At 44.3% G+C, this 19,109-nt stretch overlaps 1 protein-coding gene across 5 annotated transcripts in view; it reads right to left on the minus strand.

Annotated features, from left to right (window-relative positions):
* LOC142560302 (phospholipid-transporting ATPase ABCA1-like) overlaps positions 1-19,109 on the minus strand; it is an 85,759-nt gene that overhangs the window by 64,809 nt on the left and 1,841 nt on the right. For 3 of the 5 annotated variants that reach the window (XM_075672293.1, XM_075672294.1, XM_075672292.1), the window contains exons 1-5: positions 8,254-8,336; positions 5,467-5,541; positions 5,245-5,338; positions 2,000-2,135; positions 672-823 (exon numbers count right to left, since the gene is read on the minus strand). In XM_075672293.1, the coding sequence (XP_075528408.1) occupies positions 672-823; positions 2,000-2,135; positions 5,245-5,338; positions 5,467-5,532 (448 nt within the window). In that variant the 5' untranslated portion in view covers positions 5,533-5,541; positions 8,254-8,336. Of the gene's footprint in view, positions 1-671; positions 824-1,999; positions 2,136-5,244; positions 5,339-5,466; positions 5,542-8,253; positions 8,337-11,871; positions 12,022-19,109 lie in introns of those variants that run through there. The other 2 variants (XM_075672296.1, XM_075672297.1) reach the window with 2 other exon arrangements.

Consider the following 19,109-nt stretch of genomic DNA (forward strand, 5'->3'; position numbering starts at 1 on the left):
GAAGTTACACAATTCTTGTTAACACTATCTATAGTTAAATACTTGATTCATTAAAGACTTGTTTCTTCATTAAATGCTTGTTTCATTGAAAGCTGCAGCTGACGATTGACATGAATCAATGCCCCAAAGAAAACCAGGACTATAGGAGGCACAAATGTGAATGGCTTCTAATTAATTTTGACAACCTCAGGTTCACGACACAAAACTGAAATCTCAGTACATGAAAATTTGCGCACTTAATTCTCAACAAAATGTGACAATGGTGGTCACATTCATACTCAAACATTTCTTGCACATTTCAAATATTTACAGTCTTTGTCAAAATAAGTTAGGTCGCAATACATAGACTCAAGGCTTTCTCCAAGCCTAGCACTCAAAATACATGCCCACGAACCTAAGTACAGGATCATAGTGGCACACAAGGACATGCGTTGCGCTTAAAAGCAGTGGAGTGACAGGAACATAACAGGTACCACAGGCACTAGACTGAATGGTCCACCAGCAGATGCAAGAAATCAGTGGCCTGTATACTTTTGATGAAGTTTGGACATGACTGTTTGGTTGGTATGACTAGAGCAGAATTTATGCCTAGTTTGAACTAAAGTAACAATACTTGAAGCTGCCAGCCTGCTTACTGGAAAAGGAAAAAAAAATGTTGAAGGAATTCTTACCAGATAACGGAAACTGGGCACCTGTGAGCTTCTTTACAAATGAAGAGAGGGTTTCCAAGTCACGGGATAACCGCTTGATGCTGTTTACTGTGTCTTCATTTGTTAAATGTTCATTTACGATATGATTCACATCACTGACCAGCTGGATAATTCTGCAAAAGAAAAGGAAACTGTGTTAGCTTAAACACAAATGCACCCTCAGACGTAGATGCCATGTTGTCGGTCAATCATATTCAGGTATTTGCAATATTTTGCATTATACAGCTATGGACGTGTCAGCGCTTACGAGAAACAGCATACCTTGCGCAGCGCCAAGCTCTGTCGTGACATAGCACAAAGAAGGCTGTTGCACGTGGCCACCAACATGTCTGGTCCCAAGTCACTTGTGAAAGTGATTGTATCTCCTAAAGTTACCGACCAAGAATACTTCTCTGGATGTTGCAACTCCCCATATAATCTTCTTTGCATGGTCAGCCTAATTATACGAGAACTGCTCAGGCAGGCACTTATGACAACTGGAACGTTGCCCTATCCAACAACAAAAACTTGACTAAGCTTTTGTGTCAAAGATTAAGACGCGTGTCCTTGAACTGCAGACCGTGTACTATCCCCAGTATGCACACCGACAATGACAGGAATAGATGCCACAGAATGAGACAGCATTAAGAGGTGGCTTTGTTACCATGAATCACATTGATACTTTTGCTCATTTCAGGCTACCCTTAACATGCACTCCTCTCAGCTGAATATGTACTGTCTGCAGTCGTTCTAGTGCAAACAGTGGAGTGCATGGGATGCGCATGCTTTTAGTGCATACCTAGCAAAAACCAAAGGGCATGACCATTTACGACCAACTGTGATAAGTCACATATGGTGTTCGCAACACATAATTCGTCATAGAGCTTCGTGCTGTTTTTTTTTTTGAGTGGTTACACAAAAACCACACACTGCTCTGTTCCCATTAGAATGACTCCAGATACTACAGGCTACATGGCAGTACTTATGGTACTGCATCACACAAAAGAAAGGCAACGCACAAAACTTATCAAAAATGCACAATGACACACTATTTTCACTACCATTCACACAAGTCTTAACTTAAGCACAAGGATAGATAGTTGGTCTTGTAGATGAGGCTTAACTCATCGTACAGTGCAAAAAGGACAGGATGAAGGCTGAGGGAATGACACAGGGTGAGTTGTGTCATGCCCTCTGGCTTCGTCCAGATCTTTCCCACGCTGTACAGAAAATCACTTGAGAAACATTCATTTAGCATTATTTTAGTATGGTAGACGTAACCAAGCTAAAGCAAATGCTTTCTCACTCACAGAGATGTGTTGTACTGCTGCTCAGCACTGCTCTGAGTGGGCGCCTCTCCATGGCAGGTGTTGTTGAGGGTGCACACCGTTGACTGGACAAATGGCAGCAGGCCGGCAGAAGGCATGGCCTTGGCATCGAAATGGCCTAAAGAGAACAGTGCAGCGGAAAGCACAGCAGCATCATACATCATGCTTCAAAGCAGCGCTGCCCCCTTGCCCATTGACCAACGTTCAATCTAACTATACTACACAAAACTTCGATGAGTCATTGTCCTCGTACCTAAAGTCAAATGATCGAGCATGTGATACTGAAAATCAGTGGCAGGGACATCTACCAAAGAGGGCTTGGAACAGTGAGAATGCTGCTAAAATATCTTTTAGCCAGTGTTGTTTAGTTCGTGAATGTTAGAGACGAAAGAGCCAAAGTGAAAGTCAAAGGGGCTGCGCTTCAGAGGTTCATGCGGGATTCTAAAGACTAGAGGAGTCATGAGTCAATGTACATATATCTTTGTCCCTTAGAAGGTATTGACAGACACCTGCAAGCAGGCTCTTGAAGAAGTATGCTCCTAAGCAAACGAAAGATTTTGCATTTCCATGTATTTGGAGAGTGTAGCAAGAGAGAATAAAGCTTGCAAAAGAGGAAAAGATGACAGCCTTAGCCTAACATGAGTGTTTGGCATACAGTATCCATTATGGGGACATCTACTTTTGTATACAGGGTGTTCTTTTTTAGCTGCACCAACTTTGTAAACGTTGCCCATGGCAAGATAGTACCATTCTAACCCTTGATCTAAATTACTGAACGAGGCGGTCATTATACTTATACAAGAAATCAAAATGCTTAATTGGGTCATTAACATAATCACACAAATTAACATTCTAATTAATTACTTTATGGCGCATATCTCTATCTATGAATTGCAGCTAGTTAGTTCCCAAGGCGTATCCACTCTCGACTGCATGAGTTTCGTGTTATTATTTTCAAAGTGTCCGACTTTCGTGCTTCAATGCATAAAACAGCATTTTCTTCAGAAAAGTAACTTGAACACCAATGCATTTTGTTGGACACTTTGAAAATTAATATCACGAAATTGGTGCAGTCCTGAGAATTCATTCCAAGTGGGCCTTGTGAAATCACTGGCTATAATTCGTAGATTGAAATATGTGCCATGAAATAATTAATTAGAAAGTTATTTCATACAATTATGTTAATTATACAATTAGGCATTTTGATTCCTCATAGATGTAATGGCCGCCCCAATGAGTAATTTAGATCATGGGTTAGAATTATGCTATCTGCCACAGGCAACTTTCAAACATTTAATGCCGCTAAAAAAAACGCCCATATAATAAAACACCATGATAAAACTTCTTGTGACTATATTCACAAGTTTAAACAATGTAAAAATATTTGCATTCAACATCACTTCGCACAGCAATATGTGCTGAGCAAAAAGAGGATCATGAAAAGCTCTTAGCTTTTTAACTTTGCTTTGATAAAGCAGTCATAAAGTTTGCTTTTCTTGCTTGTTCACAAGTACAACCTGTCAACTAAATGAAAGAGATAATGAAAGGCAGCGAAGCTAACCAGGTTGTACCTGGTTTGCTATCCTACACACCTGAGGGAAAGGGAAGAAAAGTAAAGTAAATAAGTGGGGCTGTGCATACCTGTACAACTATGCTTTCTGCCCATTCAAAGACAAAAGCGTTTAACACCTTTAAAATTATGCTGCATAAATACAAACATAGTGATTGCAAAGGGTATGATTGTCAGGTCTTGCCTCCCCAATATTTCACATCAGTGGTTAATTATGCTAACAACAGGTTACACACAAGTACTAAAAGCTGTGAACTGACACTAAGTATCGCAGCTGTCCTTTGTTCTGTTCCTAGTTGAATAATAGCCACAGAAGAGCCCCTACAAGTTTATTTTTACAAGTATGACAGACCTCACTTGGCGCAAGGTTACCATGTCTAGCACGAGGAAGGGCCTGGGTTTTTCTTTCTTTTTTTTTTCCCTGTAAGCCTTCTTTTTTATTCTTTCTTGAACTAAACAAAGCAGCTTATTTTGTTCACTCGTTTTGACCATGAAACACTTCCTCATGTCCAAACTAGCTAGCTAGCTAACGCACACTAGCTTTGTTAGAGCCTCAATGTTAGAGCCAGCCATGCATAACAAGCAATAAGCCAGAATGCCTTCCACTCTGTACTAATCGCACAATAATAAACTCACATATGCACGTAATCCAACCAGCATTTTCCTCAAGGGTACCTGTGCACAACATTACTGCAAGGCAATTACCTAGGTACTTTTGTGAACAATATCACCTGCAGAACTTCAGCACCATCAGTAAAACTTCTCTTTTTTTTCTTGATGCAGTGTGCCTAAGTGATCTGTAAGCAGGCTAACGACATTGCATTGAACTAGTGAAACACTTGACCCAAGTTGCACTTGAAGTGGTGCCAATGTACTTGTTGTGCAGTGTACAATGCTATGAACGTGTGCACAGTAGTCACTTATACTTTACTATTAAGATCTTCCTCTCTGGTTTTTGTCAAGCTATATAATACATTGAAACTACTTCTATTCTGTGTTTTCATTGGTGTTCCAACTATCAATAAAATCCTCCTACTAAATTCTCTCTGATGGAGGAAAATGATGGATAGTCATATTCATCTTTTAAAGTGCATTCACATTTTCAGCAATTCCAGAATTCGATTGCATTTAATTTAGTTATTGTTATATTGACTTGTAATTGTGCACACAGTCTTTGACTGCTTTTTGCCTTGTAAGGACTTATGGGATACGTTAAAGTATACTTATGTAGCTTCTAGTCCAAAATGACCATCCAGCATGTACACTGGAAAATAAAAATTTATTTGATTTAATTTGACTCTTGATGTAAGGTCATTGCTGCCCAATGTCGGGCCAATACTGCTTAACAGTGGATCAACACTGGTGCATCTTGTGATGCTAGAGTCATCTATGGTAGCTTCAAAAACAGAGCAGTGACTAGAGTATTGAGCCATCACATGCAAAATGCCTGTAATCAGGGCAGAAAGATAACAGTACCAGAAAGCTTGGATACATATTTAAAACACAGTAAGAATACTGGTTTGTGGAGACTGTAGATAACAAACAACTCAATAACCGCAGCTCCTACAGAATGGCCTGGAACAACAAGTAAAAAAAGAAAACAGAAAGAAAGACAGACTGCTGTTTCAAAAGATGAGAATGCAAATGAGCCACTTACACTCGTGAATGTAAATACGGAGTCCTCGTGTACGGACCCACATGAGGATGAAGAAGAGGATGAGTGGCCATACTATTTCTATACACACGCGCACCTGCAAAGGAAAGCACCAATCATATATACTATAACCTTCCATCAGCACCAAAGCAGCATATGCAACAAATAACACTTCATGTCACGTAGACACACAGAAAAAGAAGCAAGCCAGGTTATTAACTTTACCTTTTGTCTTCGATGTATTACAAAGTTTTTCCATAGCAACAGGTACAGCTGGTTCCAAAACTTCATCCTGTTTCTCTGCAATACCACAGAATCGTGACCTCAATAGCGTAAACACCACTCCCATGCGAGCAAGATAAGAAGGCACACGGGGCAGTCCCACATGCTGCTATCCTCTCTTTCTATTAACACAGCAACCACTTTGTTATCTTCATGGCATAGCAACATAGTATGGTGATAAAAGTGGCTTCTACATGTGGATAACACATTGACCTAGATACAAACTGTTCCATAAGAAACCTTTTCATACATGAATGAAACAGTGCATGGCACATTATCATTGCGACATTAAGGATTAAGGACATGAAGTGATTAAAGCATTTATTTGCATCTAGATACCCATCAGTATACTGGTAGTATCTCATGAATCACTTTCTTTTTATTTAACTTGTTCTCAGGAATGCGAGAGCATATGCTGTTGGGTCAGAAATCTTTCACAACATCTTTTATCCCTAGAGCACTTGTGAAACTGGATCTTACATAATGCAACATGATACTTGCCAATTTATTGGCTTCGCTTACCACAGCCATCCAAAGAGAAACTACCATGTTTTCTTAATATTGGGCACTCCTCCTACTTTTCTAAACTGAACTGCGTGAAAGAACAAAGGAAAATATTCTTTATTATGCCTTACATTAGCTCCCAATGTAGGACCACTATTTAGTGTTTAGTCATCATTGAAGTGAAAAATAATAGGAGTGATTGAAATTGAGTGTAAGTATATGGTATGGCAGCTAAAACTCACGAACATCATAAATTAGATACAAAAGCTTAATGAACACTCTTTGTGACATTATTCATGCAGCCTTTTTGTGCATATTCCTTGCAAATTAGCATATCTGCAACATGATATGATAAAGATATCGAAAGTGTACTCATAGGCCCATCTTTCAGCGAAGGTGTTTGACACCGGTTAGATGAAATATTTCAAGAAATTGTGTCATACTACACTTAATGGAGCCTTACACTTGCTGAAACACAAACATATAAGTTGCAACAGAAGCTGTTTAACACATTCCAACACTCAGAAAGAAGCAACATCCAATGCCAGCTGAGTGCTAATTCAATAGCTATATGCGAGTCAGACAGAAAAGCCAAACCAAAAGGGAGCACATTTAGGCCTTCAAGACAAAAAGAAGCCTTTTAACCAACCCACACGTTCCCCCACAGACTTCCTGTCCTGTGCACAAAATTATGTCTGACCTACAGGAAATTAAAGTAGACATGTTCTCACGAGCTTTGAAGGCTAGCACACTTAATTGGTGCTAGACGTGAGAGCACAGTGAATAAAGGTATCCCAACTAACATAGAGCAAGCTTTGTAGAGAGCTCTTGTACAGATGAAACCAAGTGTATATGTTAACAACATCCTGGATAACCTGTCAGTATTGTTTGTGTTCTCACTAACTGAGAAATCAGTAATTACTAACTTTGTAATAACATAATTTATGGCTACAATTTCAACACAAGGTTTATATTGCACATTTGAAAACATTGCCTTCTGTTGTTTGTAATGCATTACCTTTTGCTTAACTCTTTCTCTTTGCATTTATGTGAAAGTCACTGTAGCATGCAAGCAGTAGGTCATGGCAGCTCTTGAAGATATGGCAGAATTTCAGTAAGAAAAAAGACAGCTATGCAAATGGCGACGTGTTGCAAATAACTGAAAGTGAATTTTTGAAATGTACTCCACAAGCATTTCAACATTGTGGCTGTGAAAGTAATAACAAACGAGTTAGATAATTATTAACTACTAATTATTTGATTAGAACACAAAGCAAACTGCCGGCTTCTTCAGGATGCTAACAACATACAGCTGGTTTCATCTGCACAGAAAGCTTACGTGTTTGTTGGGTTTTTTTTTTCTCCCATTTCTGTTTGTTTGCTTGTCTGTTTTAAATTTGCTCCGTGTTAACTGGGACATCAAGTAGAAGTTGCTCAAGTGCCTCCGGCAGCATGCTATGGCCTTCACCATTGCTCATTCCGTCTCTCAAGAGGCATCAAGGACCAACAACTGACCTGTCTGGCAAGTGTGAGAGGGTGAGTGTGTGTGAGAACCAGTTTGCAAGCAGCTCCATATTTTTCTACCATGATTAGCACTAATGGATGGATGTACTACAGCGGCAGGCTGTCTCTCTCTGGCGCAGTGCGTGAAGCCAAGCCGTAGTTGCAGTTGACACATATACAAGCAGCCTGCAGAGCGGCTTAGATTTATTGCTGCTTCTGTAGTTATAGTCGCATGTACCGGGACAGAGAATAAAAGCCTGCCCACTTTGACCTACTTCAATCTCGTGATGTAAACTTTGGATGCAACGACAGAAAGCTTTTGCTGCCTTCTGGACAAGAGTGTGTGCTGTAACAGGTGACAAAAGGCATCACACTTTTTTGTCCAATGCTTTTTGCCCTAATATCTACATACAAGGCATCTTTCAGCCCAGCTTTGTTCCTGAGCTCCCTGTATAAAAGGGATTGCCCCACAAGCCACAAGGAAAGTTGAAAAGGAAAATTGAAATAAAAATTTGTGCTGCCCACACTGCCAATTTTTCATTAGCGATTAAGAGCTACTGCTGAACGAAACTACAACATCAAAAAACTTACAAGGGGCGGAATAAGCTAACGGATTTTCAGTGGCACAGTTTCAAGGGGTGTAGCAAAATGGCATGAGAGGTCGAGCGAGCGAGCGCTACAATACACAGCAGGCAACTCAGAAAGCAATTGTGGAGTACCTACATTATAGGCACTCAGGCTGAGTTCCCATGTCAGGGTCACACACCAACTTAATCTGCTCCCAGACAACAATGAGGCAGAAAGCATGAAAGAAATGGGCGGCACGGCGATGACCACGCGACCTAGGAAACAAAGAACAAGCCTCTCCCGCTCCTTGGGAAAGGGAAGCACTAAAATACATAAAGGTGAAAATGGTCGAGTGCTTGCAAAAGGGAAAGAGGCCCCAAAGGCGAAATCACAGGAACGCATGCCGGTAGGCCGGGCACGCACGCCCAAGCGGCAGTGAACTCGGAAGAGAGCACGATTCAATAAAACGAAAGAAATAACGCCACTCCACGATTTGGGAACGGAAGCCCGCTATAGTATGTGCGTGGAAAGAACTACCAAGAGTGTGTGCGTCAGTGTTTCGCGGTGGGGAAGGGGAGGGGGGTTCGAGAGGGGTCAGAAACCGAGAACGTACGCGGCGGTATCGATGGGAGGAAACGGGAAGGCGCGCGCGCGCGCGCGCGTAATGGAGCGGAAATTGCGGTACGCGGGGGAGGGGGGAGCGAGGGCGCCAAGCGAAACAAACGAAAGTAGGAGGCCGCGATGCAGCGCACGAAGCGGAACCGAGGAAGAGGCGGAAGACATTGAGAGGAGAGAGGAGAAAATAGAGCGAGGGAAAGAAAGAGAGAGAGAGTAAAGGAAAGGCCGTGGCAGGGATAGCGTTCAAGCGAGGAAAAGAGAGAGAGAGAGAAAGGAAGAACGTTCCTCTCTCCCACATTGGAAGAGAGGAGGGGCGCCGCAAAATGAGCACGTGAAGAAGACAAAAGGCTCAGCAGAAGGAATAAGACATACTGAGAGTAAGAAGGCAGGCGAAGGGAGAGGGCAAAAGAGAAACAAGGTCATCTCGGTGCAGTTGCACCCGCGAAGTCTCTCCCCTCCCCTTTCTCGCCCACTCCACAGTCGCAACGCTCGCGCGCGTCTCGCATTGCTCTGCTGCGCTGCACGGCGGGCGAGCAAGATCAGCCGCGCGACGACGTCAGGACGCTCGCGCGCGCGCTCGCAGAGCGGGTGCAAGTGCACCCGGGCCGGGCAGAAAAGCGCGCGCCTTCGCCAAGTTTCGTTTTCTCGTCTTTCCCTCCTTTTCTCCATTCGTACGATCTGTTTCGACGCGCGGCTGTGTCGTTGTTCTCGTTGCTGTAGCCGCGCTGTTCGAGTAGGGAATGCACAATAGAGAGTAGGAGTGGGGGTGGTGGTGGTAGTGGTGGGGGGGGGGGGGAGGGGGTAGAAATGAGATACGCGGACATTGCGGCCGGAGGAACGGACGGACGGCATGGCAACGCGAACGCGCCGAGGTTCCGAGAAAAAAATGACATTTAAACGTCGATGCGATGCGAGTGAGCCACGTGATGTGCCGCTCGGAGATATCCCCGAAACGCCGAAGCTGCGGAGACATTTCCGCAGTACACGACTGTCGCTGTCACGCGCACTGCAGCAAAACTACACGCACAGGTTGAGGACAAAGCTTCTTTCTTTCTTTCTTTCTTTCTTTCTTTCTTTCTTTCTTTCTTTCTTTCTTATTCGTCTCGTGTTCCACAAACTTAAATGCGACACACGATGCGCATGAGGAAACTGTAATCTGGACTAGATGGTTTTGATTCCCCCATTACAATTTCGGCAGGCGTAAGAAAGCATATATGGACAACACAAACACACACAGAGAGAGGTAAGCACTCGCACACGATATGCACACAACCACATGTTCCTCTCAAACCTGTCCAGGTGGACCCTATTTTTACCGCCCGCAGAACACGCTCCGCCATCGCAGCTCAATAGCCTTAACCTGCAGTCATATCACTCCCAGCTTCATAGCTTAAACAGCCGCGTCGAGTATGAGGCAACGGCAAATAGTTGGTTTAATTGGGCGAACATGAAAGCTGTATTTTTCTTACGCGGTGTACGTATATCCCTGCAGCAGTTGCCGGAGATGGCGGCAAAAGGAGACCGTTATGGTGTCTGCGTTCTACGGCAGGAGGTGTGCACGCATTTACTTTGTCTTTTTGAAAAGAAATTCATGAAAATCGCGAAATGTAATTAGCACTGGATCATCAAATACGTTAAGTTGAATACGCGAGATCGTTACTTTGTTCACACGATTTAGCGAATATATTCCATCGCGAAAAGACTTCGTTATCCTAAATCCGGATATAGCGAATCCCTCGTTATAGCAAAAAAATTCTGGGCTTTCAGGGTCTAAAACCACTATCTAAATATGAGGGACGCCGTAGTGGGGGATTCCGGATTAATTTTGACCACCAGGGCTCTTATAGCCAACAACGGCTCCGGTCACGCGTATTTTCACAGGGTTTGAATGGCAAGCATGCTGTAGGTAGGTGGCTATCATTATCAACATTGCAAATGATGTTCCAGGTTCTTTTTTTTTTTTTTTTTTTTTTGCCGATCACTCACATACTGCGGATGGTAGTACCCTATATAGTCATTCCTTCATGGCTTCATGAATAAACTGTCGCAAGTCAGCGCTATGTGCGTGTCGCTCTCTCGTGTCCTTGTCTTTTTTGCGCCGTGTCCTTGTTTTTCCAATGAATAACAAACAAGCCCACGCTTCCACCCTAAGGCGCTTATAACGATTCTTCAAAGAAAGAAAACAGTGCAGTAAACCACAAGACCAGAGAAGTTCGTCACACGGTTGATGCAGCGAAGTAAACACGCCCGCGGCGATACCACGAAGAGTGCTACACACAAACAAACAGGCAAACAGAGCACGAGACTCCACCAAAGCGAAAGAGGAGCGGCTGAACGAAAAGCAGCACGCACGCGGTCTACTCTATATATGCTATATGTATGCACGGAGAACACGACAGTGGAAGTGTGTAGGCGGATCGCACGTGTGTTTACGAGTAAGTATAGATGCACCGCATACGAGGAAAACAGTGGGAAGCAGTCCCCCACCCCCTTCCTTTTCTTGTTTTTATATTCTTTTTCGTATAAAGGCAATAACTAGGCACGTTTTAAAAAGAAAAAAGAAAAGACAGGAGAAATAAAAGCGGCTCGATGAAAAATGACTCGCGTTTACTATACAGCTAGGCATTGTGGCGTCACAAATCGAACATATAGCAAGATTTTTTTTTCTTTTTTCTGCGCTCTCTTCACCAGTTGTATTACACATGTGCTGCCGCGCATGGCTATAGGCGCGTATTTGTTATGTTGTGGGACGCAGGCCAAGTTCTTTGCATAACCTTTTTGACACAAGGCGAGTTCTTAGTTAACGCTTGCTGGTGTGCTAATTGGTTGTGATTCATAGTTCTTAACTGTGTAAGAACTATGATAATGATACTGGAAATGATAATGATACTGGAAATGTTAATGATACAGGAAATTACATTATGAAACGACTTGATACAGGCACATTGTGAATAGCGCCAGGCGTTCGTCGTTCGATCCGTAGGAAGCATATAGATAGAAAGCGCATTATGAAAGGGAAACAAATACGTAAGTGTCGTTGTGTTTGGTCAGAAGCAGCCTAGCAAAGCTCCTTACAGTTGCCGATGCGTTCCCTCGAGATTGAAAGCCAAGAGAAAAGAAAGCTTTAAAACGAGGATTGAATCGTTAAGAACTCACCGCGGGAAGTTTGCAGTCATCCACGTTAGGAACAGTTTCTGAATAGGAGCGTCTATGAGCTTTCTTTTCATCATCTCTCATCACTCATATTTTCTTTCCCCGTCCCCCTTTCCCAGTGCAGAATTATAGCACGTCAGAACGAGCTATAGCTCTGGCAGCATTTGCGTAAATAAATTCATCTCTCTCTCTCTCTCAGCGGGGACAGCACAGCGACGCTCTTAACAAGAATTCGTAAGCTCATAGCTCCCTGTATCATAACATTTGCTAGTTCAGTGTCTACTTTCTGACGTCACAGGAGGAGGGCAAAAGAGGAGCCACCGCTCGAGACTTTGGGGCGACTGCCGCTGAATCGCCAGCTGGAGCGGTTGACCTTCCCCGAGGTTTGTAATTGTATTCGTGCAAGCTCCTATAGCTTCCAATTGGAAACGCTAGCAGAGTGTACTAAAGCGAAGAACTTTAGCTGTGTTGGTAAATTATGGAGGCTCCTACAGCAGCGAGAATAAAGCCACTCTTAACGTGATAGGTGGCGACGCCACCTTGAAGTATCCGCACTGGCACGCCGTGACGTCACACATTTCGACAACGTCTACTCGGGTCTATAACCTTTTTTTTTTTATGCAAGATAGAGTTAATTGTGTCCTAGATGAGCCAATGGGCTGGACTTAGCAAGCTTCGAGAACATCATCTCTCGTTGAAAGACGAGAAAAATTATCATCGAAATCAGTAACGTCACACTTGCGTATACCTGCGCTGTGGTTTGGGCGAGAGCTTAATAAAAATGGGCGTTTGGCTCTTATTTTATCTTTGTGATAGATAGATAGATAGATAGATAGATAGATAGATAGATAGATAGATAGATAGATAGATAGATAGATAGATAGATAGATAGATAGATAGATAGATAGATAGATTAGATAGATAGATTTTAACGTACCAAAGTATCACTGGGGCTATATTAAGGCCACCGTATACAGTGGAGGACCGCCCGGGGTTCCCTGTACCTAAACCTAAGTACACGAACGTTTTTTTTTCATTTCGCCCCACTCGAAATGCGTCCGCCGAGGCCTACGAATTGGACCCCCGACCTCGTGCTCAGCAGCCGTGTAATTGCTCTTAATCATCACTCTTCGTAAATAGAGTTCGTAGATGTTCGTTTATTTCTTCATAAATAGAAATAAACGAACATAAATGGCCTCGGGAGCGTACCGCGCCGGTATAATCGTTATAGCGTCTCTTTAATGGGTTTCTCTCTGCTGACGCTGTTCTTGTTATGCCTGCTAAGAGTGCCTGCAAAGTTGATCTCTGCCGTAATTACGCCGTCATCTGAAACGTGGACGGCGCCGCCGCCTCACTCCGGGAGTCGAACCCGGGGCCTCGAGCTCGGCAGCTTGCCCGCCGTAGATGCCACCAGGCCACTACTATGCGCGGATGGCTGGCCGAAAGGAAAATGATGGAGGACTCGATCTTTGGGATCTCACGCGAGACCCCTTTCCGTTCCGAGTCATTTCCTCTCGGCAAATGTCATTCCTTATCTGTAACGGCTGGGGCACGCTATTACCTATGTGTACACACATGCCGAGGTCGAAAGATTTCCTCCACATCCTGCAAAACAAGCGACATACGCGATAACGCAAGAATATTGCAGAACCAACGAGTACATCGAGCATACGCCACATATTGAGGAAGGTTCTTTGGGGAAAAAAAAGTAGCTAGGAAAAAAAAACTGCGTGTGCGGTACCTTTTTATCTATAGCATCTCTGTACGTTCTCGAGGGCTCTGAGCTCCTAAAGCCATGTAGGAAAGAAGGAAAAAAGAAAGACGACGAAGAAATACAGCCTACGCTCTAAGAAGACATCTGAACCTTGCTGCGACTTATCTTGTCCTTCAACGATATAATCGTCTTCCATCTTGCGCGCATTTCCTTTCTTTAACGCTGCGCCCACGGTGCGTGCCTCCAGGAAACGAACAGCCGTGCGCGTAACGTTCCTCGCAGTAAAGTACAGCGAGCACAGAACGCCAAATAAATAAAGTGTACGCGACATTGACAACGATTATCGGAGGCGTTTCGGTCTTCCCGACGCACGATGACGCGCAGTTGCGTGCATTGCAGCTTTTTCTTGCGTACACAGGAATTCTAATTTGCGGAATTATTAAGCGGCAGAAGAAAGCATAGCGTGGAATGGGACCGTGACTGCCCCAAACCATAATCCCGCAGTGCGGAAAGATGCGAAAATAAAAATTACAGCAGATCAGCAACGTAATTCACGGCTTCATTTTGAGTCCGCATATCTCTCAACTGGTGTTACGTTCAGAGCTCCCCCCCTCCCCCTCTCTCTCTCTCTCTCTCTCTCTCTCTCTCTCTCTCTCTCTCTCTCTCCTTCTATTTTTTTAAGCACAAGCTTAAGCTTTACGTATATATACCGAGACAGACTTTAATTTCACGATTACACTGTCCGCGTAAAATTATTAATTAAACAGTTCATTAGTGAAATTTTACACGTCGCTGCAATGGTCCAGTGTTTTGCTGCTCAGCACACACGAGGTCGCGGGTTCGGTTGCATAAATGAATGAATCTGACACATCGCCGCAGGAGCACGGAGTATTCACACACAACGCCGTTGGGCGGGGGCACACCTCGCGCGACCAAAGTAGGCAACAAGCAAAACAAGACAGACGAACTAAAAGTCGAAGGCCAACGCTCGGGGGGGGGGGGGGGGGCATTGTTACATGCACACACCCCGGCTCTCGCTGGGCGCAGCACGTGCAAAGACCTCGCTCCGTGCAGCTTTTTTTTTCTCGTACTGCGCAGAGGAAAGAAAGAAAAAAAAACGAGTTCCCGTTATGACTACACACAGAGCCGCCCGCTGTGACTCAGCTGCGCTTCCAAGACCAGACACACTCCGCCTGCAACGCGGTGGCAACAGGCACCGCGCTCTGCCGCCGTTCGATAAACCAACCGTGGGTTGCACGACGCGTGGCCCACTGCCGTTCAGTTGTACGATGGAACGTGCTCCATATTTTATTCAGCAGCCTTTTTTTTTTCACTACGCTGCGAGGCCAGCGAGGCGGTCGTGTCCGTTCGTGACGTGCCAAAAAAGAAGACCATATGAAGTAGAAGAAGAAGCAAACAGCTGAGAATCACGCTGCCGAATATACTTTTTTTTTCTTCTCTTGATTGAATGACAGTCTACCGAACCGTTTCGAACTTTCTTCGCTTCAATTTATGCAACAGAATTATAGATTTTTAAATTTATTACCTGAACACACAAGCAAAGCCTGCCCGACGCTTGGCCAATTCCCGTGAGTGGGTATGCGCCAAACTCGTCAAGGGCATCATCATCACCATCATCATCATCATCATATACCCTGCTTGAAGTTTTATCTACACACAGGTACCGTTTGCATTCCTGGGTGAATCGAGTGAGCAAAGGCAACAGAGAAAAAGAAATAAATGCATGGTCTGGTGCCCTCTCGTCTGCGCTTTTGTTGTAATCAGGATGAAGCGATTTGTCGCTTTTTTTGTTTTCTATGTTGTAGCCGCTTCACTCTGAAAGTGGCGCCACTTTAGAGCTGAAAGTATACTAAGCGTGCGGCACGCTTAGTGCTCCGTAGCACTGTGCGAGCGCGTACATCAATAAGGCCCCCGTCCAGCGCCGTGGATACAGAACCCAACAACCGACATGTCGTAAACCCGCGCGTCGAACAGTCGGAATAGAAATCTCGCCGCCAGCGCCGTCACAAATACGATCGCCGTCTTGTCGTTGTCACCCCACTGCATGCCACACAACTTCTCCTAACACAAACAAGTTGTCCCACCTGGGCATAAGCTTCGCGGAACGCCAAATGGCGCTGGGTCGGCTACCTGCCTAAATTATTCACATAATATCGATGTGTACGGGATCTGCATATTTCTTTAGTATTTAATGGTTATTAATTAAGTCTCCTCTTGCGATAATAAGAGCAGTCCTTCTCCTCTTATTATTTTGCTCTTACAAAAGCTCAATATGCCTCAGGATTCCTTTCTTCAGTGCCTCTTAAAGGAGTACTGATACATTTTCGGCCTGTCAAGTTTTCACGTTAAGTGAAGGTCCGAAGCACCTCAACATTAAATAATAATAATAATAATAATAATAATAATAATAATAATAATAATAATGACAAGCGTAAGAACTTCCTAAACAATTTCTACGAAACTGGGGTGCCTTTCTGGACGTCGTCAAAATTCCGCCATGTTCTGTAATTCTGTAATGGCGGCATACTTAACCAATCGGAGAGGCCGTAGCAGCTCCGTGGGCCACTCAGAGCAGACAAGATGGCGTAACCTGACATTGCTCAGAATAGCAACCCCGTTGAACGGCACCCAGAAGGTGAACGTGCCGCGACGTCGTGGCACACCGGCTGCACTTCACTCCTGAGATTGCTCGGCTGCTGCTAAACGTACGCACGCACGCAGGGCCGGAAGAAATCCGTTCAGAAGTCTCGTTTATTATTTATTAACGCGAAAGCCTTAAGCGGATCATACCCCTTGTGGTCTGGAAAAACGCGGCGCGCGGTACAGAGTCACGTGACCTCGGCTCACGCAGGCACGCGCTGGCGCCACTGCTCGCGCGTATCATCGTCGTATTCTTCCACAGCTGGCTCCGATGCCGCTCATAATGCCAAAAAATAAAATGCAAGGTTAATTAGGACAGAGCTAATTCAGGCACTCGAACCCACGACTTTCGGTGGGAGTGAAACCCTCGAGCTTGCGTGGAAGTCGAACGCACGACCTATGGGTGCTAAGGCGAAGTTAATTAAGGCGCAGTTAACTAGGGTATCGTCAACTAAGGCACTCGAGCCCACGACCTTTGGCAGGAGAAAACAAGTAATAAGTAACAACGCATTCGAATGAGAATGTCAATTTAATTAATGTCTCTTGGGCACGCAGGCTTTCGTCTTCACTCTCATTATGCTAAAGTGACCGTCTTTCTTTTACTATTATTATTTTGTAATCGACACCACCAATACCCAGCCTTATTGCTACACGGTGGCAGCAAATTTCTCTCTGTGGCGCTACGTCACGTTCATGTCGATGACGCCAGATCCGGCATGTCAAGAGCCCCAACGTGTCAAATTAAAATATCTTACGAGTGTTTCCCAACATACGTACTTGCTATGCTTTTTTTTTTCTTTTAACGAGCGAGAAGCGTTTAATATTTGGCCAAGGAGTACCAATTCGTACTTTTCGAAGTTGAAGAAACTCTACCTAGAAACTTTCTACAACTTCGAAAAGCATGTTTCAGTTACCCCTTAGCAAAAGGACAGCGGAAGTTGGTGCCCAGTTGCACCCGAATATGATAAGTGCGGTTACAGTGGAGATAAAGTGTCCTATTGAGGCGCGAAAGGAAGTCCATTCAGTCATTGTGTAGCGCCAATTTACGGCCGGATCACTTCACGTTCCGTATGTGTGTCCTTGGAAAGGCTCACCCACAGCTGCCGTATGACGAACGAGAGCTTTGAGAAAGCGTATATGGAAGCGGTGTTTTCGCAGCCGCGTACGAGGAAAATATTCTTAAAAATAAAAATATTAATAAAGGAAGGGGCGGGAAACTGTGCGCGCAAACGAAGCGTGTACCCACGTGCTTCAAGCCGACTCGCACGCAATATTTTTCGACGACTGTCACGGAAGACGTGTATAACGAGCCTCGTCTTTTTTTTTTTTCATTTTACCGTTTTTTTAGCCCTTTTGGACCGACTTAAGAAGACAAAAAAAAAAAGAAAAGGAAGTAGACGCTAGTTTGCTGCCACGTTCGCGAACGATCCTCAGCTCCTTGAAAACACAGTTTCGCTTTTACCTTTCGCTGCTGCATCGTTATCGAATGAATGGTACAGAAAAATTGGGAGAGATAACTTTCATGATAAGGCCTGTATATAAGGCGAGCGACAGGTGTGACGTTCGTTAAGACGGAGGAGGATAATGGCATAGATAAGATACCAAATGGGTGTGGCATTCTACAATTGAGATTAAGGGGTAGAATTGATGAGACGCACAGACCGCGTAATGCTGTGAGCAGACAACCGAGGGAATGTTTACTACGGCCCAAGAACAGGTGCCGAGGGAAAGGAAACTTGAGTCGGCAATGGCAGAGAGGATAAGATGGTGCGATTACATTGGGAAATTTGCAGGGATAGGATGGAGATCGCCGGACGAGGCCTTCGTCTTGACGGTGGACACGAAATAGGCCGACGATGAGGACGAGCTCTTCCGAGACCGTAATTCCGTTAACGATTATTATCACTCGATCGTATATTATTTTCTTATCGTGCACGTCGGACAGAGTGGCGATAACTGCGGACTGCGAGCCAATGATAAGGACGAAAATAATCCGTTACGAAACTTGGGCCACGGAGCTACGCTTAAGCAAACGTTGTAAAATCTTCGGAGAAAGAAAACTATTTTAGTTTTGTTCGAGAACACGTAAAAGAAGATTCTGGTTATTCTTCGTGTCACAACCACGATATGATTATGAGGCATGCCGTAGTGGCAGGGAAGGGGGGGGGGGGAGACATTCTGGATTAATTTTGGCCACCTGGGGTTCTTTAACGTGTACCCAATGGACGGCACACGGGCGTTTTTGGATTTCGCCCCCGTCGAAATGCAGCCGCCGCGGACAGGATTTGATCCGGCGCGCCCTCAGTGGCAGCACATCATTAGCGCTTTCTTTTGCAATGGTGGAATTGCAGTGACGAAATGTCCCCCCCCCCCTTTTTTTTTTTCGGCGCATGGCCTCATTTGGGCCAGAAACCCTGACCCGGCGGCCGCTGAATTGAAACGCGTGCTCGTATCGAGCGGCCATAACCCTGACACCATATCATAAAAAAACTTTTGGCAAGCTGTTAAATTGCATTTCGTAGCCCATTAAAAAAAAAAAATTGCTACGTGGACAAGACTTCCCTGTACTGTTCGACTTCAATTACGCAATGTGAACACGTGCTCAAAAAGTTCATAACTGAAAAGTTAATTAGCGATCTTTTTTTTTTTTCCTTATTAGCTAGCTGCCTGAAAAATTGCGCCAACTGTCTCAAAAGTGACGGCCACTTTTTCACCTATGTAATCCACCTGAACAGGACGAATTACACAATAAAATATGTTCGGAAAAAAAAAAAAAGCGGGAAGAAATAGAGCACAGGGTATACAACCGCACTGATATGAGCAGCTAAATGACCGGTGTTCCGCATCGTACATGATGCGGAAGTTG

This window comes from Dermacentor variabilis, chromosome 10 (assembly GCF_050947875.1).
Source record: "Dermacentor variabilis isolate Ectoservices chromosome 10, ASM5094787v1, whole genome shotgun sequence".
NCBI classification, from domain to species: domain Eukaryota; kingdom Metazoa; phylum Arthropoda; class Arachnida; order Ixodida; family Ixodidae; genus Dermacentor; species Dermacentor variabilis.